We start from the raw sequence: 24,082 nt of genomic DNA, 5'->3' as shown, positions 1-24,082 counted from the left end.
TCAACGTCAACAAAACAAAAGAGCTGATTGTGGACTTCAGAAAACATCAGAGGGAGCACAGCCCTCTCCACATTGATGGGACCGCAGTGGAGCAGGTGGAAAGCTTCAAGTCTCTCTGCGTACACATCACTGACGATCTGATATGGTCCACCCACACCGACAGTGTGATGAAAAACCTCAGGAGGCTGAAGAAATTTGGCTTGGCACCTAAAACCCTCACAAACTTTACAGATACACAATTTAGAGCATCCTGTTGGGCTGTATCACCGCCTGGTATGGCAACTGCACTGCCCTCAACTGCAGGGCTCTCCAGAGGATGGTACGGTCTGCCCAACGCATCCCCGGGGGCAAACTACCTGCCCTCCAGGACACCTACAGCACCCGATGTCACAGTAAGGCCAAAAAGATCATCAAGAACATTAACCACCAGAGCCACAGCCTGTTCACCCCGCTATCATGCAGAAGGCTAGGTTAGTACAGGTGCATCAAAGCTGGGGCCGAGAGACTTCTATCAGCTTCTATCTCAAGGCCAAGGGGGAGCACAGCCACAAGCAGGCCACAGCCAAGGTAGAGCAGCAGAACTACACTGGGCCCAGGAGCTGGGGGTAGTGTCAGGATCTGCAGCACCTGCTGGAACACAGCTCCCTTCAGCTCCCACACAGGTACTCTTTCACACAGACACATTCTCATATTCTCTCTCATACACATAGAAACACACTATTCTTGATCAGCATATGAATTTGTATATAGTACTGTGTATTCTAATATGTTGTTGTTGTGCAATATATTGGTGCTGTGCTGCAGTCCTACGGTGGCCCAGGCATTCCAAACCCTGTAGGCCCTCAGAGAGCAGTTTCAGCAGGCAATCAGTCGACCACAGCAGGAGCTTGACTCACAGAGACGCAGCACTCAGCAGCTGAGCCGGGACAAGGTGTGTTCAGGAAGACACACTCACTTAAATACACACAAAAACACACGATATACAGCCCATACAAACATGCTTACTTTCTGGTTGCGTTACACACACTGTTAAGAATCACATTTGTGTGCTTTAGGAGCAGGAGTTACGTATTTAGAGAGAACCAATGGGGATGAAGAAAGAGCAGGCCTTGGACTCACTGACGGAGAGACTCATACAGGTATAGATTTGACTGTCTTTGTGACAGACACACACTCACGCACGCACACACACTCATGCACACAAACACACACACAAACACACACACTGTCCACCGTCATATGTTGATGCTGCAGGAGCAAATTGAGGAGCCGAGCAGTCTGCAGCGGGCCCAGGTGTGGGAGGGTGGAGACGAGGCAGGTGGTGTGGCTGCTTCCCTGCGCAGGCAGCTGCAGGCCAAAGACCAGGAACTGCGCCTAGTGCAGAGGAGCATGGGACAGTAGAAAGAACAGACCGCGGCTTGCTTGGCATGCAAGTTTGAGGAGGAGCTGACAGCCAAACTGAAGAGGTTTGTACCATCAAATCCCACATTATGTACACAGAGGGGACTTTTAAAGGACTATTGAAGCAGTCACTTTACTTTTGGCCCATTTTTCTGACGAAGATGTGCAGGCTTTGGTTGTATCATTAACAGACTTTGGGAAGTGTTCTGTTGTGTTCAGCGTTTTCACTTTTTCCACTCCGCAGGTGCAAAGCAAAGTTGTTAAAGGGGAGGTAACTGACTTTACCATTGAGACAGCATGTCTAGAGACTAAGCCTTGACTCTAACTCATTAACTCGTGTGGTGGAAATTCTACCTTTAACTAATAATGAGGAGAGGCAAAATCAATAATCAATCAAGGTATTACTTTTATTAGAAACATATTATAATAATGAGGCTGGTCGCCCCACCCCCACAGGTGAGATGGAGTGAGAGCCTCCCTGCCTGTACACAGAGCACATCTGCAAAACACGTGACCCTATGTATGTGTATGCATGTGTGGGGGGAGACAACTGGGTGAAAAGGTTGCTCAGTCTGTCGCAACTGAGTGAGGACAATAAGTGCCAGAATGACAGGAAGTCACTCCAGACATACTTCCTCTAACAGTAACTCAACAGTTCAAGTTGGACAAGCAAGTGCCTTTGACTGTCGGCCCAGATTATGTATGGTCGTACTGGTCACACAAAAAACATGTATCTTTCGCCCAGAAACAGGCTCCAAACAGAACAATAGCTCTATTACTGGTGTGCAGCATATAACCTTTACTCTGTCTCCAGTTAACTTAAGAAATACCAGTCAGTTTCTGTCATATTCTGAGTGCCCAGACGACATGGGGTCATTCTACACACACAAACGGTTAGAACAGGCCTCTTATTAATGTGCACACACACTTTTCTATCTTTATATGAGTTAGTTTCTTTAACAATCTCAAGCCCAATGCCTAGGCTTAAATAATTATATTTTAGTACACAAGCATTAGTAAGGTTTAACAGAAATTGCCCTCACACTAGTCATCCCATTCTCCTTAGAAAACATCTCAACTCACTGTAGATCAGCTCTGTTCAGTAGTTTCTACAATGTTATCATACCATTCTGTATACCTCTGGCCCTTCTTTGGACACTGTGTTAACTAACCTCCAGATGAGCTTCAATGCCGTACAACTCTCCTTCCGTGGCCTCCAACTGCTCTTAAATGCAAGTAAAACTAAATGCATGCTCTTCAACTGATCGCTGCCCGCACCTGCCTGCCCGTCCAGCATCACTACTCTGGACGGTTCTGACTTGTGGACAACTACAAATACCTAGGTGTCTGGTTAGACTGTAAACTCTCCTTCCAGACTCACATTAAGCATCTCCAATCCAAAATTAAATCTAGAATCGGCTTCCTATTTCGCTACAAAGCATCCTTCACTCATGCTGCCAAACATACCCTCGTAAAACTGACCATCCTGACGATTCTCGACTTTGGCGATGTCATTTACAAAATAGCCTCAAACACTCTACTCAACAAATTGGATGCAGCCTATCACAGTGCCGTCCATTTAGTCACCAAAGCCCCATATACTACCCACCACTGCGACCTGTATGCTCTCGTTGGCTGGCCCTCGCTTCATACTCGTCGTCAAACCCACTGGCTCCAGGTCATCTACAAGTCTCTGCTAGGTAAAGCCCCGCCTTATCTCAGCTCACTGGTCACCATAGCAGCACCCACCCGTAGCACGCGCTCCAGCAGGTATATCTCACTGGTCACCCCCAAAGCCAATTCTTCCTTTGGCCGCCTCTCCTTCCAGTTTTCTGCTGCCAATGACTGGAACGAACTGCAAAAATCACTAAAGCTGGAGACTCTTACCTCCCTCACTAGCTTTAAGCACCAGCTGTCAGAGCAGCTCACAGATCACTGCACCTCTACATAGCTCATCTGTAAACTAGCCCATCCAATCTACCTCATCCCCATACTGTATTTATTTATTTATCTTGCTCCTTTACACCCCAGTATCTCTACTTGCACATTCATCTTCTGCACATCTACCATTCCAGTGTTTACTTGCTATATTGTAATTACTTCGCCACCATGGCCTATTTATTGCCTTACCTCTCTTATCCTATCTCATTTGCACATGCTGTATATAGATTTTTCTACTGTATTATTGATTGTATGTTTGTTTATTCCATTTGTAACTCTGTGTTGTTGTATGTGTCGAACTGCTTTGCTTTATCTTGGCCAGGTCAAGATACATTTATACATTTATTTAACCAGGTAGTCAAGTTGAGAACAAATTCTCATTTACAATTGCGACCTGGCCAAGATAAAGCAAAGCAGTTCGACACATACAACAACACAGAGTTACACATGGAGTAAAACAAACATACAGTCAATAATACAGTAGAAAAATAAGTCTATATACAATGTGAGCAAATGAGGTGAGATAAGGGAGGTAAAGGCAAAAAAAGGCCATGGTGGCAAAGTAAATACGATATAGCTGGTAAAACACTAGAATGGTAGATTTGCTGTGGAAGAAAGTGCAAAGTAGAAATAGAAATAATGGGGTGCAAAGGAGCAAAATAAATAAAAAAATACAGTAGGGGAAGAGGTAGTTGTATGGGCTAAATTATAGATGGGCTATGTACAGGTGCAGTGATCTGTGAGCTGCTCTGACAGTTGGTGCTTAAAGCTAGTGAGGGAGATAAGTGTTTCCAGTTTTAGAGATTTTTGTAGTTCGTTCCAGTCATTGGCAGCAGAGAACTGGAAGGAGAGATGGCCAAAGGAGGAATTGGCTTTGGGGGTGACCAGAGAGATATACCTGCTGGAGCGCGTGCTACAGGTGGGTGCTGCTATGGTGACCAGTGAGCGGAGATAAGGGGGGACTTTACCTAGCAGGGTCTTGTAGATGACCTGGAGCCATTTTAAACCTTGCTTACACTTGTATACGATTACATACCAATAACACATACCTGCCAATTTATTAGATACACCACCCCGTTCACGAAAATGGATCGCTCCTACACTTGGCCATGGCTTGCAATATAAAGCAGGCATTCAGTTACTGTTCGATTGAACATTAGACTGTGCAAAACGAGTTACCTAAGCAACTTTGAGCGTGGTATGATCGCCGGTGCCATTCGCGCTGTATCCAGAATCTCAGAAACGCCCATCCTCCTGGGCTTTTCATGCACGACAGTGATACGACAAAGAAAAAACATCCAGTCAGTGGCAGTCAGCGAAAACAGCTCGTTGATGAGAGAGTTCGAAGAACAATCGCAAGAATCATGCAAGCTAACAGGCGGGCCACAAACAGACAAATAATGGCGTAGTACAACAGTGGTGTGCAGAACAGCATCTCGGAATGCACAACTCGTCGATCCTTGTCATGGATTGGCTATTGCAGCAGACGACCACACCGGATTCCACTCCTATTAGCTAAAAACAAGAAGAAGCATCTCCAGTGGGCACACAATCACCAACACTGGACAATTGAGGAGTGGAAAACCATCGCCTAGAATGTGACAGAGTTTTCAGTTTACTTGAGCGGCCTGCACAGTCCCCAGACCTCAACCGAATAGAACTGCGTAATGCTGTCGCTTCAGCATGGACCAGCATCCCTGTGGAACGTTTCCGACACCTTGTAGAAGAATTCAGGCTGTTCTGGAGGCAAAGGGGGTCTGTCCGGTGAGTGTATATCGCTCTATTATGCGTGAGAATTTGGAACAGATTTACAAAATTAAAATCAATTTGAGCTGATTTGCTGGTGTTTTTACAGTCTTTTATGACTTTAAAACATTCATTTTTGGGGGGGCTCAGAACTTGGGATCCAAATAAAATCGTGGGCAGCCAGTTGGGAGACCCTGGTCTAGGGCCTAGATTGATTCTCTTCTCTACTCCTTTGTCTCTAATCCTCCACTCTTCTCTCCCATCTTCGGTTAGGAATGCAGTGACTCTGGAGCTCAGCGATCAGCCTCCTCTCCCTTCCTCCAAATGCGGGACCCCCCTGACTCTCCCGGGCCCTTAAACTTGGCCTCCTTCAAGCTACTGCTTCACCTCGAGCCGGGTCAAACAACTCCGTGCTGAGAACCAGGCCCATCCCTGCAGCCCCTCTACACTGTGCAGGGCCCCCATGGAGCTGGCTGGATACTACCTGGAGACGGTCAGTTCCACCTGCCAACTGAGTGGGAAGGCAATGACAATGTCCTGCTACTAGTAATAACTTGAGTATTTTGTCATAGCTGGTAAAACATGCTTCAGTTTATCATTGTGTTGACGTGTTACTAAGGGGAAATAGTGTTAGTAGTGGGGCAGTTTCAATAGTATTCTCTTGATTGGATAATAATCACAGATAGAATATACCAATCAGATCATACCATCCCAGCACTGCTGTTTTGGAGTCACTCCCGTTCCAGGACAGTCCAGAGATAAGGATCGATGACGTGTGAAAGTGTGTGTGTGTGTAAAATTAATTACTGGAGTACACCACCAATGTCAAATAATTTCATGGTACTCATAAAATGGATGACACCCTAAATGATGGGGTAAATGGCCTAAAGGTCACAATAACAAAATGGGTTGTTAAGTTCACGTTCCTCTGGCTTTAAAGCAGTTAAGTTTAACTACTCGTCTAAAGGCTGGGGAGTAAGTGAATGTTTGATCGACTGACATGTCTGCATATTCAGATGTCTCTATAGGAGGTAGGATCATGTGATCAGGCTGCAATCAGAAGGACCCTTTGAAACTACAAGCCATCTTGTAACAGTTGATTGCTATGTTGCAAGAGAGCTATTGTAATCATCATGCCCAATGTAGACATTGGCTAATGTCTAAGGTGCATATTAAGGATACAATCAAAATGTACAATGATGGTGAATTGCATTATTTTTCACATTATTGTAGGTAGAGCAACATAGCCATCTTTCCTCCAAAGCAAACTGGTATATTGTAGTTTACAACAGTTTCAAGACAGCTGACATGCTTCCAGAAAACTTTATTCTTGAATGCGAAAAAAAAAGGACCAAACCAGCTTTGAAAAGTAACTGTTCTTAAAAACATAACCCCAAGCTAAACGCTGAGTATAAAACGTTCATAGTGACAATCTGAGCTCAATGCCTCTACTTCCCTTTGAATGTCTTACACCCTTGTCGTCTGTAAAACAAAGCATTGGATGAGCACAGGTCATATTTGCTTGCATTTAATATAACAACAACAAAACAGAGACTTCTCCAAGTTGGCTAAGCAGACCACTTAGCCAAGTTGTTACATTAGGATTACAACAGAAGGTACTAGACCATTCAGAAATATCAGAAACTCCTGGAGTGTGCTGGCACTGGTCTTAAAGTTTCAACTGAGACATTCCATTAAAGGTGCACTATGCAGAAATCACTCCGCCATTTCCTGGTTGTGAAAATTCTATTAGTTCACCTAATTTCAGTTTGTGTGACAAAACAAGCAAGTGTAGTATAGAATCATTGTACCATCTAAACTGCTGTTAAATATATTTTGCATAACAAAAAATATTGTATTTTCAACTGTGTGCAAAACCAAAAGTAAAAGACACAAAAACGAATCTTAAGAACGGGAAGCATAGAAATAGTGCACATAGAACAGATCTACCACTTCTTAAGGCATCAGCATGCTTCAGTTCGGCTAGTGCCTAGCCAAACTCGGCTAGGCCAACTGAACGAGTGTGCTCGCATACTCCCTTAAGACCTTTGCTTGAAAAACAGGTCAAAAGCGGCAATAGTACCATATATCTATTTTGAGACACCGTAGCCCGTATACACTTCCTCAAAATAGTCAGAATTAATCTACGATAACTCCAGAAATCTGTCATTAATTGACGTTTTTCCCAAGGAGATCTTAGTCGCGCAATTCTACATCTAACTAAGATATTTGGTGCAAAACAAGTCGTCTCTTGTTGAATCACAAGAAAAACTATTAAAGAATCCCTACTGTTGACCAATCACTGACGAAGGGGCGTAGACTTTGGCTTGCCTCAAGAAAAAAATGTGTGCCCGAAAAAAACGTTACCGAAGTCCAAAACGAACAAAAACATTTCAAAATGTCATAATATATGCACAAACTCTTCCTAAATGTTTTGGCTAGGAAGCATGAGAACACCTTTAGACTTGCTTTCAATGAGAATGACAGATCTATAACACACATTTGTATGTGAAGTTTGACAAGTCGCCCAAAAGGTTTCATATTACAGCTTTAAAGGGTGTCTTTTGTAAATTACTGTGGCTTTGTGGTCCTTGTTACAATTTGTCCCATTGCATATTTTCCTGGATCATAGTAAAGACTAAAATCCAGCATTATCTGATTGTAACAAAGGGGTTGCTTGCCCTCTTTTGGCCAAGTGGCATACACGTGCCATGCTGCCCAACAGTCTGGTCTTGAACCAAAGTGGACATTCAATATGGTGGCTTCACGTGCTCGTGAGAAATGGGAAACTGGAAAGTCCGACATGATTGTGTTCAAGTGCTTTTGAAGTCTTAACAATTCTTCAACCACTAAGATTTTAGCTAGCTTGATAAGATAGCTAAGATTGCTAATAATAAAGTTAGCAAGTTTGCTTAACATTGACAATAGGGTCAAACTAGCTAGATTATCAATATTGATTGATTGAAGGTTGTATTTGTCAAATTGATTGTTTGAAAAGGTAAATGGTCAGTGGTGAAACATCACATCTCGAGTAACACCATTTTCTCAGTTTCCCACTTGTAATTCCAACATGGAGGGTCGTTCAAGTAAAATTTCCACTGGGAACTAGGAGCTTCTGATAACCTTGACAGCATGTGAACGCATATCACTATGAAGCTTTTGGATCTGTCTATGCTGTCGTTTCTGCCTCTCCATGGCTTCTCGAAGGTCAACAAAGTGAACCAAGGCTGAGAGCTGTAGCTGTTCTCAGCTCAACTGATGCTGGTTCTCTCAGGCCCTACAGCTCCATGTCCTCCTCTCCAGCGCTGTGGGCCCCTGCCCCTGGGCTGCAATACAGAGGGGAGTATGTCTCCCCTGGGGTGTTTGTGGGGGTGAGGGAACTCAGAGGGGCACTAGGGCTCGGGGGTTGCCTGCTGGTAATCTGCTGCTTCCTCTGCCTCTGTAGGGAGTCCTTCAGCCGCCGGGCCATCGCAACCTCTGGGGGGCGCCATACTACCAGCTCCATACAGGAGTGGCTCCTACGGTAACAGATGAGGAACAGGTGAGTCGACAGAGAGAAACAAATAGTGGACACCTCCCAAAGTTATAACGATTATTCACTACTGGCTACAATGTCAGATGGGTAGGTACTTCAATTAAAGGTTCCTCTAAGGTGGAGTATAAGAAGGAAAGGGTACTTACACAGACTGGGCCACAGTGTGGGGGAGGATGTCACTGATGCCACGCTGAAGCCCCTCCCTCAGACTGTCAGACATCACCAGCATGGGCCGCCTGGGTGCTGGCTCCACATCCAGGTCCTCATCGTCGTCATCATCCTCCAGGGTGATCCTGACAGAAACAGACTAACTTCACTGTGTGACAGTGTTTATGCAGAGTGTGTAATGCACTGTGCAGACAAAATAAATGGTGGTAATGCTGATACAAATCATATACAGTAATAATGCACATTTTAATTATGATGAGTTATGGCCAGTAGTCTGGACTCTCACATTGCCCCCATATGGTCTCATGCCTCACCTCTCCTCAATTTCCTGCAGTCTCCTCTGTGCTGCCTCCACCTCCATGCAGGAGCCTTCTGCTTCTGGACAGGCCAGAGTGGAAGAAGACCCAGATAAGGGCAGCCCCAGGTCCTGAGTCCCCAGACAGGGCTGGGGGAGTGTTTGGCTAGACAATTCAGGTAGAGGGGGGCTGCTGTTGCCTGGTGGCCAGTTATGAAACACTTTGGGGCTGAGGTAATCCAAAGGATCGCATCCTGCCTCTTCCATCAGCCTCCTCTTTTTGGCACTGCATCCTCTAGGAACAAACATGGTTTTGAAGCAAATCATTTGTCATTTGAAACTAAATTGCGCTTCAGAATATACACTAAATGTTCATATTATAGATTTTTTTTTCCATTCTTAACTTACTCGTCATCTGCTCTCCTCCTGTGCTTTCTCAGGCATCGTCTCTCCCAACTCCTGAAGGAATAGCAATAAGAGATAAAGAAATTGAAGTGAAATGTAATGTAACATGTTAGCAAGTCTGGTTCTGGCAAATCTCCTGTAAAGCACATGCTTACATCTGTGTGTGTAGTGCAGTGCTCTCATCACTAGACTCCTCTACTCACGTGTTTGGGGGCAACACTCCCTGCAGGTGTTGACAGGTATTTGCAGGGCCAATATTGATCCCCATTTCAGTGACGTTGATAAGGCCAGGGAATGAGTACATGGCAGGCAACAAGCCCAGCTCACTGCTCATGGGGCTTGGATGATGCATGATGCCTCAGGTTTAGGTGAGGTGGAAGGTTTGAACAGAAGTCTGGATGGTGGATGTGCAAATGGAAAACACAGGGAGGAGGATAAATTGAGTTTTCGAAGACCAACCTAAAAAACAAAAGATATATGATAAAAATGAACCATTTTACGGGTGGAATTTTTGGTACAGCAGGCATAACTGTTTGGGTCACCAATCCATAACAAATACTAACTCACTAGTGTATTGTAGCTAGTGTTCGGTACTAACGCAGAATCATGTAAATTGTTGTCACTCTTGGCTAGGCTAGCTGCCTTTATTATATAAAGTTAGGAGGCCCTGAAACTGTAGCTAGCTGACAAGCTTGCGAACACTAGCTGGCTACTTAAGTCAGCTGGCTAGCTAACTAGTAGCTATCTAGCAAACTTGACTTGACAAGAAGAAACGCACAGTCTAAAGGGGGTTCACAACAACAGGCAGGTCATGCTGGACCTTGTTAGCTCAGTTAGCTAGCTTGCTAGCCATAGATAGCCGAGACGAATCTATTGCAGAAGAGGAAGGCAAACAAACGAATATTTTGCTGATTATAAAGGGCTACCTTTATTTAACTTGAACCTGTTGCAGTTGGAACTTTTGAACGTATCTAGCTAGCAAACATTCCTGTATCACTTTCACTGTGTTTATATAACGTTACCTCCTTATTTTCTCTGTCACATGTTCCGCTTTTCTGAGAATCAATTCTGGGTTGAATGAATGCAGTTAGGCGTTAACAACAGTGAGCCAAGCACGATTCGCAAATGTTCATGAAGAATCGAGGCACGCAAAAAAAAAAAAAACAGTCATTGACGTTATAAAAAAGAAGTGAGCATTCGCTTCTGGGACTTGTAGTTGCAAAGGGAAAATATGTTGTAGTTTATCAATCCCAGATCATGTGACTCGACCATAAGAGCGATGTCAACATAAAATCAGTTTGTACCGAAGTCTGTACCCAAACGCTTTCATAACGATAAATTCGCTCTACAGGTAAGTGACGTATATCTTGATCATTACAAGAAGATTAGTAATGTGTGGAATGTAATGTTTGGTATAGGTAATCTGTGCCAACAACAATAAGGTAGGGATGGACTCTGCGTGTTATTTTCACTTCATAGTTGGCTACTGAATTTAAGTCTGTTGAGACCAGCTATGTTTTTTTCCTCTATAGGTTGGTCAGAATGTATACCCTATACATTGTTAGTGGACTGCTGGCACTGGTTGCAAGCAAACCCTGTGGTAACTATAATTTATCCCTGAAACACAATAACACCTGATTGGTTAACATGTGCATGCCTCTGTCTAGACCTGAGTTTCCTCACAAATGTATTTACTCAAAACAAGTTAATCGAAGAGCCAGTTGGAAAGTATAGAGGTGGACCATGTACCAAGTCATCCACTGGCAGTACTGTCAATGATTTTGCAATGGATTATTGGATGAGTCTGAATAGATAATCCACAACCCCTCTTGTTGAACAAATCTACTGTGACGCAAATAATCTCACGTGTGTCCTGGCACCTCTGCTCTGTTGATGTTCTGTAATTTGATGCACAGAATGTATTTCATGTCGCTAAGGTGTTCTTATCAGTACATATGTCTATGTCAGTGCCTGCAAAACCCCACTGGCACTGGGCAGAATCTCAATTGCATACTCCTTGTGTCCTCTTGCCTCCTTCTCAAAATCCATTGGAGGAGATCAGAGAAGCGGGACCTCTGGCTTTCTCATCCAATGGGTTTTGAGAAGGAGGCGGGGAGTGTGCAATTGAGATTCTCTTTGAGCCGGTTGTACTTGTCAATTACATCAAGGTGACCGTTGAAGGCATACTTAGGACACATTGGCTGCCTTGTGGAAATTCCTTTTGGTTATTAAGTTACTAAGGTCTTTGCTTCTCCATTGTGTGTGCATGATTGCTGATACAGCACAGGAAACACACTGGTTGTGCAATGCTTTGACCTCGATGACACTTTATATGATCTCAGTGAGCACACAGCAGGTCTTTTGTAGTCTTACTGTGGGTTTATTAGTCATATCTCTTACAGAGCATCTCTTTGGTAACATTGGAAGTTATCCTTGGGCAAGTTATTTAACTTGTGGTAATGCTAAATGTGAAGTGATTTTATTTCCATACTGCTTCAGTTTTCAATCTGTATTGTGTGTCCAGATCCTGTAGGATCAGAGCCTGGTGAGCTGCTCCTCTCACTCAATAAGAATCTGCTGCGTTCTCTGGAGGGCGAAGGAACGTCCCCCAATCCCAGTGTGCACCTGGCCCTGCGCCTGTCCACTCACCACAACCTTGGCATGGAGAGTGATCACCTGAATGCACTTAAAACATATTTACACAATGACATTGAGAGGTAAAATAGCATGTTTATAAAGCCCTTCTTAATAAGTGCAAACATCATTTTATGTATTCCATGTCTTAAAAATGACCTGCAGTGTGTTTGTATTCAATTTCTTGTTTTCAGTTACAATTGATACTTTCAAATGGCCACTGGACTACTTACATTGACACTGCTGCTACTCGCTGTTTATTATCTATGCATAGTCACTTCACCCCTACCTACATGTACAAATTACCTCAACTAATCTGTACTCCCGCACATTGACTCTATCAGTACCCCCTGTATATAGCCTCGTTATTTTATTGTTTTACTTTGTATCATTTTTTACTTTAGTTAATTTGGTAAATGTTTTCTTTACTCTTCTTGAACTGCACTGTTGGTTAAGGGCTTGTAAGTAAGCATTTCACAGTAAGGTCTACACTTGTATTCGGAGCATGTGACAAATAGTTTGATTTAAGATTATATTGAATAATCTTTACCCTTCAAAAACCTTCCGGCTCTCCGCCTTACCCTGTATCCTCTCCTTTCAGCTCTCTGGTCAACAGCCAGCCAGTGGTGGGTCTCCTGGCCCTGTACACTCTGGCCCTGAAGGCCTCCTGCTACGACCTCAACACCCTGACCTTCACTGTCAATCAGAGGAGCGAGACCCTGCTGACTCATCTCAAGAGACAGATGGAACTGGAGAAAAACCACATTGCCTGTAAGCCTCCTCATTCCTCCATCTGCCTCTACCGTCTTTGTTAATGCTCTATAAAATGTCTGCCATTCTTTGTTTGTTCTCACTTGCTGTTAATTATTTTGTCTGCTATGTCTGTCTTTCTCTACTGCAGTCAGCCAGCGTCCTCTGACTAACTACTACCAGTATTCTCTGGGCGTGCTGGCACTGTGTGTGAGTGGAGTTAGAGTCAACGCTCACGTCAGCAACAAGCTCATCAGGGTTGTAGAGCATGGACATATCAAACATGAAGCCTCCGATAGCATTGGTAAGTCTGACTTAGAAATTCAGTAGCATCTCCCTACTCTGAATCTGTTTTCCTATAGTTAAGCTGTTTAAAAATGTATTCACTCACACTGGCTCCCTCCCAATTTAGATTCTATATAGGTGATTTCATGGAGATGAGGCTATACCCTTGCTTCATCCCCTCTGTCCTTTTTTAGACACGTTAGCCATGGCTGGGATGGCCCTGCAGTGCCTGAAGGAGTCTGACACCCATGTGCAGGATGCGGCTCTGGACAAAGCCCTGGACCTCATCAAGCTGAAGCTACTGGACTCCCAGCGGGCTGATGGTCACATGGGCAATGAGTTCAGCACAGGCCTGGCAGTGCAGGTAAGGACTGGGCCACTTCCCCTCTCGAGGCCTATATTAACATGTGCAGCATTTAAGTAAATGACTGATTGGTGCAATACAAGCATTTCGCATGCCAATAACATGGTGTCCCAGGCCCTGCTGGCGATGGGCAGCCAGGTGCAGGAGTGTGCTAGCTCCATGGAGGCCATGAGGTCAGATGTGAGGAAGGGAACCTATCTCAACCCCATGGCCATGTCCCAAACTCTGCCTGCTCTCCAGCAGAAATCCTACCTGCAAGTCAAGGGCAAGGAGTGCCGCAATGACGATGGCAAGTGCCGCATTATCACCTAACCAAATAGTGGTCAATCTGTTTTTTAGGTGTGAGCCTACTCACTCTGCTTTGTGCGGTTTTCCTCTGCAGACAGCCTGGTCCTGGAGGCCAGGGAGCCAGTGACAGTGTTACAGAGTCATACCAATGTAGCCCTGAAGGTGGAGGTGGTCAAATCGCATGGGGCATCTGCTGTCTATTCTGTGGATGTGCCAACGGGCACCTCGTTGGTTGATGCCCTTGAACTCCTTCAAAAGAACAACATTGACTTCACGTGAGTTAATGGGGCGCTTCTGTTGTTTTTTTGGTTGAGACATTAATCAAGTTCCAAATGTGTACTTTTTGGTGAGCTAATTTGTCTCATATAAAAAAAACTTCCCAGTGTTGTGAATAGCTTAAAGTGTCCTATCATAAGTAGAACATTATGAATTGTCCTCCTTGCTCCATCCTCTGCCTACACTGCAGGTTTGAGAAGGAGACCAGCCTGTGGGGACCCTTCCTGAGTGTGGTGAATGGGGAACGGGCTAGACAGACCGACCGCAGATACTGGCACCTCTCCTCAGACGGCAACACTCTCAGCCAGGGTGAGAACAGAGGGTTATGTGGCATAGTCAACAAACAAATGCAAAAGATAACTAGTAAACAACATAGGAAAGTTATTACTCAACAATACAATTAATGTCTTAACTGCTTTGATCTAAACATTGATTCCTCACTACTGTGACTAAAAATCAATTATTTGTTTCTCTATTAGGTATCAAAGATTTCAAGATTGAGACTGCTCAACAGATCACCATCAAAAACACCAGATACTGAGAATCAAAATGTGTGAACAACAGTGATTGACAAAGGTGTCATGTCAAATTATCTGATGGGAAAGCAATCCAGCTCAAAAATGTGCTTTGTACTGTATGACATTTTAGGAGTAAAAAATCAGAGATTTTAGGATTCAAAGGTTTGCAACATCTTTTATGGACTTGATTCAGTCCGCTGTTAATTGTAGCAGAGACAATCGACTCGATAATTCGATTTTTACTTCTACCTTTATGGATTATTTTACTACATACATTCTGTGAATTCACATTTTATAGAGGATATAATTGCCTTGTTATACCGATCTGTTAAATGTGTGGTTTGAACGTTTTTGCATTTGAATAAACAAGATGATAAACCTTTGGCTAAATTTGTCTGCTTTATTTTGCCAGTTGTTACAGAAATATGATAGCTAAAATGTCTGGATATTTTGCTGTGTTGGGGTGGGCAGTGTTACCAAAAAAAAAAAGTAGCCTGAGCCTGTCCTCCAGTCCTTGGTATTAGTAAATAATTATGTTAAAGTGGAGGTGAGCATGAAATAAAACTCAAATCACCTCCTCACCCTTGCGTTTCACACCCAGGATCAACAGCAGGTGGCAGTAGCTATGCACCAGCTAAGATTATTTATTTTTAACTCGACAACCGGAAATGCAGGGCTGCTGTCCAAAACATCCGTTTTAGCAAGCGTGTGACAAATTGAGACGTCTGAGAAGCCAAAAATAAATAAAACACAGCCTTTAGAAGAGCATTAATTAAACTTGTTTGACGGCGCTGTAAACTATATTTTAATATAATGCTGTTCAAATCATGCCATTTAATGGCCGAACTTGGCATTGATTTCTTGTGACAGCTACTAGTTAGCTAACGTTACTGTAGCCCCAAACAGTTTGTTTGACCTAGCCATCTGGTCACTAATATAATGTACTCATTCTACCGGTTCATGGTGTTGAATCTGAGTTCCCACTGTAAAAACCTCACAGTCTCGTTGCGATATATCGGATCGGTTCAGAAGGTTAAGCGGCATGTTTTGAGAACCCGCCGAGACGAAAATCCAGTGCTTCTCTACTCAACAAGGGCGACCAACCTCTGCCTGTCGCGCTCACCACACTGTCATTCCAGCACCGGGCCAATGGACGACATTAACCGAGTTAAGAGGGTCTCTATTGAAGGCAACATTGGTAAGTGTGAGCATGATTTTCAGGCAGTTGGAGGAAACTAAAGAGGTGACGAGTAGAGTATTGACTTTAGGAAGTTGATCGTGGAGAAGATGGCGGAAACTGAGGTTTTGTTTGAAACTGTTACTGAGTCGGGTGAAGCTAATAGTACAGAAAGTGAGAATGAGTGGCGAAGAAAAGGGGAAACAAAAGAAGTAACGCTGTGGTGTAAAATAGGAAACCACTAGACTTTTTGTTGTCAGAGTGAGGGTTTTGGATCAATGCTACTTGGGAAATCCGTTTAACGTCTCAAGGAAAATCTGGAAAGTGTGGAGTCAGTGAGAGTCACAGGAAGTGGTCGTATTTAGATTTTTTTGTGTCTGCCGAGCAGAAGAAGCGTGCTTTAAGACTCAAAAATATATAGGAGTGGAATATTTCCTGTATGGATTTTCGTAGCCAGGCGCATATCAAGGGAGTTATTTCTGGGGTGGCGCAAGAAAAAGGCAGATATAACTGAAGACATCGATGGAGTGGTTGGTTCACGTCGACTGACCTGTATGGTGGATGGAAAAAATGAATTCACTTCATCCATACTACTGTTCTTTGATGAAGTCTCTCCCTTCTCATATAAAGTTAGGATTCATGAGATACCCTGTAAGAGCTTTTGTGCACAAGCCCCTTCAGTGTCATACATGTCAAATATTTGGTCATTTGTGCAGAAGGGAAGAGTATCGTATGCCAGATGAAGTGAAATGCTGCAACTGTAAAGGTGACCATGCCCCTGAATTCCTGGAGTGCCCTGTTAGGGTGAAGGCGAATGAGGTGGCAAGAGTAAGGAGTGTCCAGCGTGTCTCCTATCTAGAGGCGGTGCGAAGAACAAGTGGCATGGAAGAAACAATGGAAGTAGAGCCACCACAACCAGTGAAGGGTTCTCATCAACTGAGGGATGGTGAAATGCTACATGTTAAAAAGGTGGACTTGGTATTATTTATTGCAATGGTCATAAACTGTACAGCACAAGCGGGTAAGAAGTCTAAGAAAACTGGAATCATTGTTAATGCTGCTGAACGTTTTTTGGGGCTTTGTGATCCACAGCCGAGGCTGTGCAAGAATTCCTGTTGGTGAATGTACTGCCATCACAGGCCCCTGAGCCTGTGTAGGGATGTATTTTGGAGTGGACTGTGATTGAAGAAGTGGGATGGGTTTTCTTAGTTGACGTGTTTTATTTTGTATGATGTTGTTTTCCCCCTTTCCTGCAATGTTTTTCCAGCTGGTGGCGGTAATGCACCATTAGGGTTGGATGCCAACCGCCGTTAAACCCCATCGAAGAAGAGTATTGACTTGTCTGGTTTGGTGATGCTGTTCTTGTTCTATGCCATCTTCAGCGGTAGGAAAGTCGACTTTCGCGCAACTCCTGCAGTTTGCTGGCCAAGACTGGGAAGTGGTTCCTGAGCCCGTGGGGAAATGGCAGAGCATCGAGAGTGGGTCTTCACAAGTAAGTTAATCACCAATGTTGACAGCTTATGAATGTGGGTCATGAATGGTCACTTATTCATATGCCATATTATTAAAGATAGTTTACATTCAGTCTTCTTAAATTAAATGTTGTTAGCTACACAATCAATAAGAGAGACGGGCTGGGGAAAATCCTTGTTTATTGTATGTATTATCTAATTGGTCACTTTGTTCTGGCCCATCTCATCAGCAGAAGGTCAGTAACCTGTTGGATATGATGTACCAGGACCCTCAGCGCTGGTCCTACACCTTTCAGACCAACTCCTGCATGAGCCGCATGCGCACCCAGCTGCAGCCACCACCAGCACGCCTGCTCAGAGCAAAGGGCATACCTGTGCAGGTCTTTGAGCGCTCTGTGTACAGTGACAGGTAAGAGGATGGGGAGAGGGCAATACTATGTTGATGCTGCTTCTTGATTGTTTATGCAGCTGTGTCCATGCTGCCCGTCTCCATTGCCTCCCCATACATATTTCATTTCTTCAGGTATGTATTTGCCCTGAACATGTTTGAGCTGGGCTGCATCAACTCTACAGAGTGGGCTGTCTACCAGGACTGGCATTCCTTCCTGGTGGAACAGTTTGGCCGTCAGGTGGAACTGGAGGGCATAATTTACCTCCGCGCCCCCCCACAGGTACTTTTATCAAGGGTGACTCACAAGCCATACAGCATTTCCTAAATATGAGTATCTGTACACATGTTGAGGACAACTCCGCAGAAGGTTTTGGGAGGTTACAGTTGATGTTTTGTAGTAGATTGTGTAAGGTTTGGATTGTGTTTGTGTTCCTGTCAGAAGTGTATGGAGCGTCTGGGACAACGGGGGCGGGTGGAGGAGAAAGGAGTGCAGCTAGACTACCTGGAGAAACTACACACCCAGCATGAGAGGTGGCTCATAAACAAGAGCACTAAGTGAGTACACAACATGTTTAGACAAACTAACATATCCTGTTGTTCCACACAGTTTTTATTATGTGAGACTTTCCCTTTATTCGTATCTTAAACTTATGAAGTGATGATGCTAAGATCTTTTGAGGTATTACATTTCCCGTTGTTGAATTTGCAGCAATGGTCAGTGTAATTCTGAAGGTTCTTGGGTGTTGTAATGGTCATTGAGTCATGCAGTGACTTTCTCTCTCCCTAGGCTGCACTTTGAGCGGTTGACCTGGGTGCCTGTATTGGTGCTGGATGCCAGTCTAGAGTTTGAGGAGGACCCTAAGGTGCGGGCTGAATTTATCACACAGGTATGTGACTAATATTGTTTTCTACATTCATGCACAACTTCACACACATGCAAATACCTACCTTTTGGTCTGAAGGTTGTACCACAGTTTGACGGTCAAATCTAGATGGGATACGGCTTTTGTCAAATTTGATGTCAAAATATATTTTTGGTACGTTTTCTAACCCTTTTCCTAACCTTAAACTAAGTCTCCTGACCGGCTATGTTAATTCTACTTACCTGCTGTAGAAATTCTCTTAAACCTGCTACGAAAAGTCAATATTGATAGAAGCTGTATCCCTTCTAGACAAAACCCAGTTTGACCACATGGGGGCACTTTTATGCTAGTCTTGCTGTTGGAAAACTTTAACTTGGCTTCAAAGACCTGAATTTTCACCTTTTAGTTTGTCTTCAATATTAGTAAGGTGCTAATATGTCATTAACATTTTATTTGATGTTTTCACTTTTGAATATTTCTGATGTCTGTGTTTGATATGAAGTATTTATTGGACTTGTATGAGGTTGTTTGATATATTGGGTTCTTGGTGGTCTCTTATTTCCCTCTACTTAGGTGAAGGACTTCTTCAGCGGACTATGAGGTACAGTCAGTTGTGAGGCTATGAACTCCATGGGATCAAGATATCTGCAACCATTTGGACCTCAGTCAGTATATGGCATTTACAAATGTAAACTTGCAACAGTTCTGTCTGATTTATCCCCCACATCCTTTCACTATATCCTCACTTATTTTGGGGTATGACAAACTTCCAATTGTGGGGTTTCCGTTGGCTAATTACAGATTTCAGTATGCTTTTAACCATGTAGTTTGTGAATATAGAATCAGATCTATATTGGACCATATTCAACATAAATAAAGAAGCAGATTTGGGATTTTTACCTGGGAACTAAAAAAAAAAGTAGGCCACAGTCTGGTGTTGTGGAAATTCTGACCAATAAGGAGAGACTTATTTCTTCAAACAGTCATACTTTAATATTGATTAATTATTGCAATAATGGAGCTGGTCAACATTAAGACCTCAGCAGTTCCTGTATTGTTGGGCTCTTAGAGTGGACCTAAAAATGGTTCTACCCCTCCCTGGCAGATCAGGGCATCAGAAGCCACCTTGTTTTATTCTTGTGGCTATGTGTATTGGTTCATGGCGCGCAAACAAGTAAATGTTAGTTCCGTTCACCTCATATCGCCACACAGCTGTGCCCTTGAAAGATATGAGAAGACCGGCATGGACTGAGACACTGGTCACTCTCAGGAGGCAGAGTGGAAAAATACCTTCAAACAGACAGTGGAAATGTACTGGTTTAAGGCTCGTACAGCGCATGTGCATAAAAGTTTTGCATTAAGAACTATTCAAGTAATTCTTCATCACATTGTCTCTGCGACTGTATACAGGATTTTCCTCTTACACTGGTCAAGTAGTCTTAATGTTGTTTCTCCTCTATATTGGTTTCAACTTCAATGTTACTTTGGGTATTTAGTTATTTACTTATTCCTGTATTTACGGTGTCAGAGTTGCATCCTATTTTAGCTGCTTTGACATGTAATTCAGAATACCACATCAAGAAATATTCTATACACAAATTGTGGATGCATTTTGTAGCCAAATCTGATAAAGGTAAATGAATAAATTGAATTAAAGTTGTAGTGGTTTATTTAATTATTTTGTATACCTTTTTTAGATTTTGTTATTATCGAGTATAAGCTTTATTTACAAATGTCTTTATGTTAACGCAGTATAGATTGGTTCAGATTCACAGTTGACCAATTCAACAACATGCAAAATATTGCTTTAGAAACGTGGACATCGGTTTCGAGAACTAATCTTGGAGGATTTAATAATTCAAACAAGTAAAACTAATGTAGGCCTTCGCCAATTTCAAAAGATACGTTTTTCAGGTAGATGTATTGAATTCCAATCAGTTAATATTTTCCTACGATCAATGGATCCGATACTTTGGGAAGCATCAATTGCATAGCTTTTACTACCAAATGTAACTACTTCAATGAGTTTCGATTTCATAATATTGATAGGCAGAAAACCGATAGATAATTGTTTTACTACTGTCAAGAATCTTTGGTCATGCGAGTTTTTTATTAACATTTTCAATTTACTTTTGTTTAATGTTTTTTTTTTAAAGACAAAGGCGGCCAGGATGATGCAGGGAACTTTAGTGAACTATTCAATAGTAATGACTATTTAGAAACAGGCAATGGTATACATAATTGGTTAATAAAAACGATGTGTGTCTATTAGTGGAATCTTAATCTGATCTCAAAATCTACATGGCTTGTCTGACCGAATGAAAATAGTTTGAAATGTTTTAACTAATATTACTGTATTTTAAAGTGTGAAATCAAAAGGGCTTCTAACTGCTAGGATCATACATCAACTAGGAGTATAGTCCTACGACCTAATGAATGGAAATGTCTGGATAGTTTCGAAAGACAATGACCTTGGCTAAATGCTGTCTTCCCTCTGATGTGCACTGGGGATCGATCAGAGAGTTGTTAAGATGGCTGGAGTCATCAAAGGGCAGCTGTCCACTATAAATTCCCTGTCTGGACTTCTGTCTGCTCACAGCATCATTTCAAACCAAGACAAGCTAGGAGGCTGACTAGTTGATGCCATCTTCTCTTTACTTTTCAACGTGACTTAACGCTACAGTGGATACACCGCTTCTGTCAAAAATGGAAGGCTTGGCATGGCTCGTCCTTTGCGCGCTCCTCATCTGCTTTTTCAGGCTTGACAGTTCGCAGAAACTGTCGCACCATGCCCGGCAACACAAGAGCGTACCCGAGTCCAGTTTAGGAAATCTAAAGTCGTACCATCCCTACATGATGCAGCTGTACCACTCCTTTAAGGCTGCAGACTCCTCACAGTCCACGGCTGTCAACACCGTCAGCGAGGCCGATGACAGCCACTTACTGCGGCATTCTGACTCAGTCGTCAGTCTGATAGCAAAAGGTGGGTATTGTTTTCAGTTTGTGTTAGGCATATTAAAACTTGTTACGCTCTATTGGAAACACTTGCAGGTTATTCTTATTTTGTTTCGTTGGTTTGGCATTTTGAATTTGCGTTTCAAACATTATTTTACGACATTATTGAACTGGCCATTCAGTTTTACACGTCTTGAACTTGTCACTTTTTGGACCAATAATACTTAGTTTGACGTGTGTATTGTAGTTTACGATAATGTGTTTTGACCTGTAGTTCAAGCAAGCGTCCGAGCCAGGTTAGATCTCTTCAGACATGTCCTTTCCATCACTGCCAGCCGCTTTGGTTGCAGGGTGTGTTATCTGCGTTTATCAGATCTCCCCTCTTTACAACCCAGAAGGGTCACAATGCTTATTCGACTTTAAAGGTTTTTTTATGTGAGCGGGTGTGTGTTTTAGCCCCTCAGACAGCTATACAAAGGGGGTTCAATACACATCCTGCTCTCACCCTCTGCTGCCCTCTCCTCCCACTCCCTCCAAAGCTTTGACATTTGTCTAGTAGGCTAGGCCTAGTGGTTTGGCTAGTTTGTGGTGACGGGTACGTACGTTTTGTTGATGGTACACTGACTGTATTCAGCTGGTTTGCTGACTTTGTTCGTTTCTTCCAGGTTGCCATCAAGTGGGTGAGAAATGGACCGTCACTTTCGACATGTCCTCCATCTCTGCGACTGACGATGTCCAGCTGTCAGAGCTTCGGGTCAGACTACCAGCTTTCTCCGCCTCCAAGCGCGTCACATTGGACATTTATCACTCGCGAAAGCAGGACTGCGAGTCTGACACTGAACTGTGCCGCGACGAGCGCCTTCTCTTGGGCAGCTTTGGCGCATCGCCCAGTGACACCAGGTCTCAATGGAACGTGTTCAATGTAACAGCTCTGCTCAAATATTGGTTGCACCAGGGAGACGCAGTGACGGAGAGTCAAGAAGCAAGAGTTGGAGATGTGATGGAGGAAGAGCACGGGAGTGGGGTAGATGGAGAGATCGACATGCCCTACATTAAGCATTTTACACACAGGCGAAAGAAGGTTCACCATCCGACAGCCAAACGGGTTATGATGGTTGTCTTCTCCAAGCACAACCTGCCTCGGGATGGCGAGAGCGCACCCACTCTCATCCGTACTGTGGAGCACTCCAAATACGCAATTTTGGACCAAGTCAGCCGTGAAGCTCAAGGGCGACGCCACAAGAGAAACCGAATGGAGAGAGTGCGGATGGCCGGCGGAATTGCAGCGAATGCTACTGGGTCACTGGCTAAAGCCGTCCAACGCCCACTGTGTCGGAAGGTGGACATGTGGGTAGATTTCGACCAGATTGGCTGGAACGAGTGGATTGTGTATCCAAAGCGCTACAACGCGTTCCGTTGCGAGGGCGCGTGCCCTATTCCGGTGGATGAATCCTTCAGTCCCACCAACCACGCATACATGAAGGTCAGACATGAAAACAAAAACATACCTACACGTTTCCATTTGATTTAAATTCTTATGCATTATACTCAGTGCAGCTTTCCGGAAAATATGCTTATTTTCTTTTACAGAGCCTGTTGAGACTGTACCATCCGGATCGTGTGGGGTGTCCCTCCTGCGTGCCTACGCGCCTCAGCCCGCTGTCCATGCTGTACTATGGTGACGAAGACGTGGTGTTACGGCATCATGAGGACATGATCGTGGAGGAGTGTGGCTGTCACTGATACCCCAGCCATGTCACCTCACCCTGCAACCAAAAATACCACTTATTTCAAACGCTTCACTTAGAATGGCATGTTGTGCGTCATGAAATGACTCTTATTGAAGGTGTCCATCTGATTCAATTTATACTTCAGGCTGTTTGTAACATGGAAGATCAATTTCTTTGATACTTACTATATCTTATACAGTCATCTCAGGTGTTCTCATCTGAAACAACATTGTATCTTAGATGTGTCCTTAGATTGAGCCAATGTATTTACTTTATCATAAAGGTGTACTGTTATTTATTTGAATATTTCAAGAAGACTTCACCTTTTGGGTCACACTTAGGCTGTATGTATTTATATCGGCAGGGTTTTGGTATTTAAGAAGTTTATAAAGGAATATTCTGCCTAAATGGTATCTTACTTGTTATGACTACTTTTTTAGTCACCCATTTATTAAAGATATTTTTGTATATTGAAAATATATATATATATATTAAAGCATTTTATTCTGTTCATTGAAGTGTGACGTTTATTGATTTAATCCACTTAAGTGAGAAATCTAGGACATTTAAGCATTGTATTGGCCATATTCTGGGGTGAATTTAAATTGACCAAAAAAATAACCACTTATATTTAATAAAAATGAATGCAAGTCCTTTCAATGATTTGTTAAATCACTTAAATACCGTTTGGGAACATTAAATTAATTGACAATTGTAATATTTAGCTCCATTTAATCATGTTAAGTTCTTGCAACAACTTGCCACTTGGCTCCGTTTTTAGAGGATTGTGGGTAATTCAAAATGTTTTGACTGATTTATTTAACTTTTTTCTTTAAACATGCATACAACTTGAATCAAATTTACATTTCTATATTAGTGTTAAAAAGG

The 24,082-nt window shown here is 43.2% G+C and overlaps 4 protein-coding genes across 10 annotated transcripts; 3 read left to right on the top strand and 1 right to left on the bottom strand.

Annotated features, from left to right (window-relative positions):
* Positions 1-7,135: 7,135 nt before the first annotated feature.
* Positions 7,136-10,647, bottom strand: ccdc117 (coiled-coil domain containing 117). 5 transcript variants are annotated; one of them, XM_029763029.1, is made up of 6 exons: positions 10,418-10,647; positions 9,695-9,885; positions 9,495-9,545; positions 9,106-9,381; positions 8,770-8,916; positions 7,136-8,606 (listed from the first exon to the last, which is right to left on the bottom strand). In XM_029763029.1, exons 2-6 carry the CDS (start codon positions 9,841-9,843, stop codon positions 8,366-8,368), a joined length of 864 nt encoding a protein of 287 aa, XP_029618889.1. In that variant the 5' UTR covers positions 9,844-9,885; positions 10,418-10,647; the 3' UTR covers positions 7,136-8,365. The 5 variants fall into 5 exon arrangements, with proteins under 5 accessions (XP_029618889.1, XP_029618890.1, XP_029618887.1 ...); XM_029763030.1 differs by having other exon boundaries at positions 10,514-10,645; XM_029763027.1 differs by having other exon boundaries at positions 9,695-9,950; positions 10,418-10,640.
* Positions 8,541-14,996, top strand: LOC115200189 (transcobalamin-2). Of its 2 annotated transcripts, none has more exons than XM_029763024.1 (10): positions 8,541-8,629; positions 11,024-11,091; positions 12,016-12,208; positions 12,727-12,896; positions 13,027-13,179; positions 13,355-13,524; positions 13,639-13,813; positions 13,907-14,087; positions 14,279-14,397; positions 14,568-14,996. In XM_029763024.1, the coding sequence occupies exons 1-10, from the start codon at positions 8,619-8,621 to the stop codon at positions 14,627-14,629; spliced, it is 1,302 nt and encodes a 433-aa protein (XP_029618884.1). In that variant the 5' UTR covers positions 8,541-8,618; the 3' UTR covers positions 14,630-14,996. The 2 variants fall into 2 exon arrangements, with proteins under 2 accessions (XP_029618884.1, XP_029618885.1); XM_029763025.1 differs by lacking the exon at positions 8,541-8,629 and adding an exon at positions 10,742-10,842.
* Positions 14,997-15,252: 256 nt separating this feature from the next.
* Positions 15,253-20,160, top strand: dguok (deoxyguanosine kinase). 2 transcript variants are annotated; one of them, XM_029763023.1, is made up of 7 exons: positions 15,253-15,804; positions 17,166-17,275; positions 17,489-17,664; positions 17,779-17,926; positions 18,086-18,201; positions 18,434-18,533; positions 19,083-20,160. In XM_029763023.1, exons 1-7 carry the CDS (start codon positions 15,546-15,548, stop codon positions 19,107-19,109), a joined length of 936 nt encoding a protein of 311 aa, XP_029618883.1. In that variant the 5' UTR covers positions 15,253-15,545; the 3' UTR covers positions 19,110-20,160. The 2 variants fall into 2 exon arrangements, with proteins under 2 accessions (XP_029618883.1, XP_029618882.1); XM_029763022.1 differs by having other exon boundaries at positions 15,254-15,804; positions 17,486-17,664.
* Positions 20,161-20,269: 109 nt separating this feature from the next.
* LOC115200187 (nodal homolog 2-A) lies at positions 20,270-23,705 on the top strand. The gene is made up of 3 exons (XM_029763020.1): positions 20,270-21,492; positions 22,130-22,947; positions 23,055-23,705. The coding sequence occupies exons 1-3, from the start codon at positions 21,216-21,218 to the stop codon at positions 23,205-23,207; spliced, it is 1,248 nt and encodes a 415-aa protein (XP_029618880.1). The 5' UTR covers positions 20,270-21,215; the 3' UTR covers positions 23,208-23,705.
* Positions 23,706-24,082: the final 377 nt, after the last annotated feature.

The sequence above is a fragment of the Salmo trutta genome, chromosome 9 (assembly GCF_901001165.1).
Source record: "Salmo trutta chromosome 9, fSalTru1.1, whole genome shotgun sequence".
NCBI lineage: Eukaryota > Metazoa > Chordata > Actinopteri > Salmoniformes > Salmonidae > Salmo > Salmo trutta.
This window is presented reverse-complemented; position numbering and strand designations above follow the sequence as displayed.

Bases quoted from the DNA above. Each gene is read 5' to 3' on its own strand.
- LOC115200189 (XM_029763024.1), top strand. The intron at 14,088-14,278 runs GTGAGTTAATGG...CCTACACTGCAG, and splicing joins AAGAACAACATTGACTTCAC to GTTTGAGAAGGAGACCAGCC. The intron at 14,398-14,567 runs GTGAGAACAGAG...TTTCTCTATTAG, and splicing joins CGGCAACACTCTCAGCCAGG to GTATCAAAGATTTCAAGATT.
- ccdc117 (XM_029763029.1), bottom strand. From the start codon at position 9,843: ATGCATCATCCAAGCCCCATGAGCAGTGAGCTGGGCTTGTTGCCTGCC. The intron at 8,917-9,105 runs GTGAGGCATGAG...TGTTTCTGTCAG, and splicing joins CTGCAGGAAATTGAGGAGAG to GATCACCCTGGAGGATGATG. The intron at 8,607-8,769 runs GTAAGTACCCTT...CTGTTACCGTAG, and splicing joins CACACTGTGGCCCAGTCTGT to GAGCCACTCCTGTATGGAGC.
- dguok (XM_029763022.1), top strand. From the start codon at position 15,546: ATGTACTCATTCTACCGGTTCATGGTGTTGAATCTGAGTTCCCACTGT. The intron at 17,276-17,485 runs GTAAGTTAATCA...CCATCTCATCAG, and splicing joins TCGAGAGTGGGTCTTCACAA to CAGAAGGTCAGTAACCTGTT. The intron at 18,202-18,433 runs GTGAGTACACAA...CTCTCTCCCTAG, and splicing joins CTCATAAACAAGAGCACTAA to GCTGCACTTTGAGCGGTTGA.
- LOC115200187 (XM_029763020.1), top strand. From the start codon at position 21,216: ATGGAAGGCTTGGCATGGCTCGTCCTTTGCGCGCTCCTCATCTGCTTT. The intron at 21,493-22,129 runs GTGGGTATTGTT...CGTTTCTTCCAG, and splicing joins CGTCAGTCTGATAGCAAAAG to GTTGCCATCAAGTGGGTGAG. The intron at 22,948-23,054 runs GTCAGACATGAA...TTTCTTTTACAG, and splicing joins CCAACCACGCATACATGAAG to AGCCTGTTGAGACTGTACCA.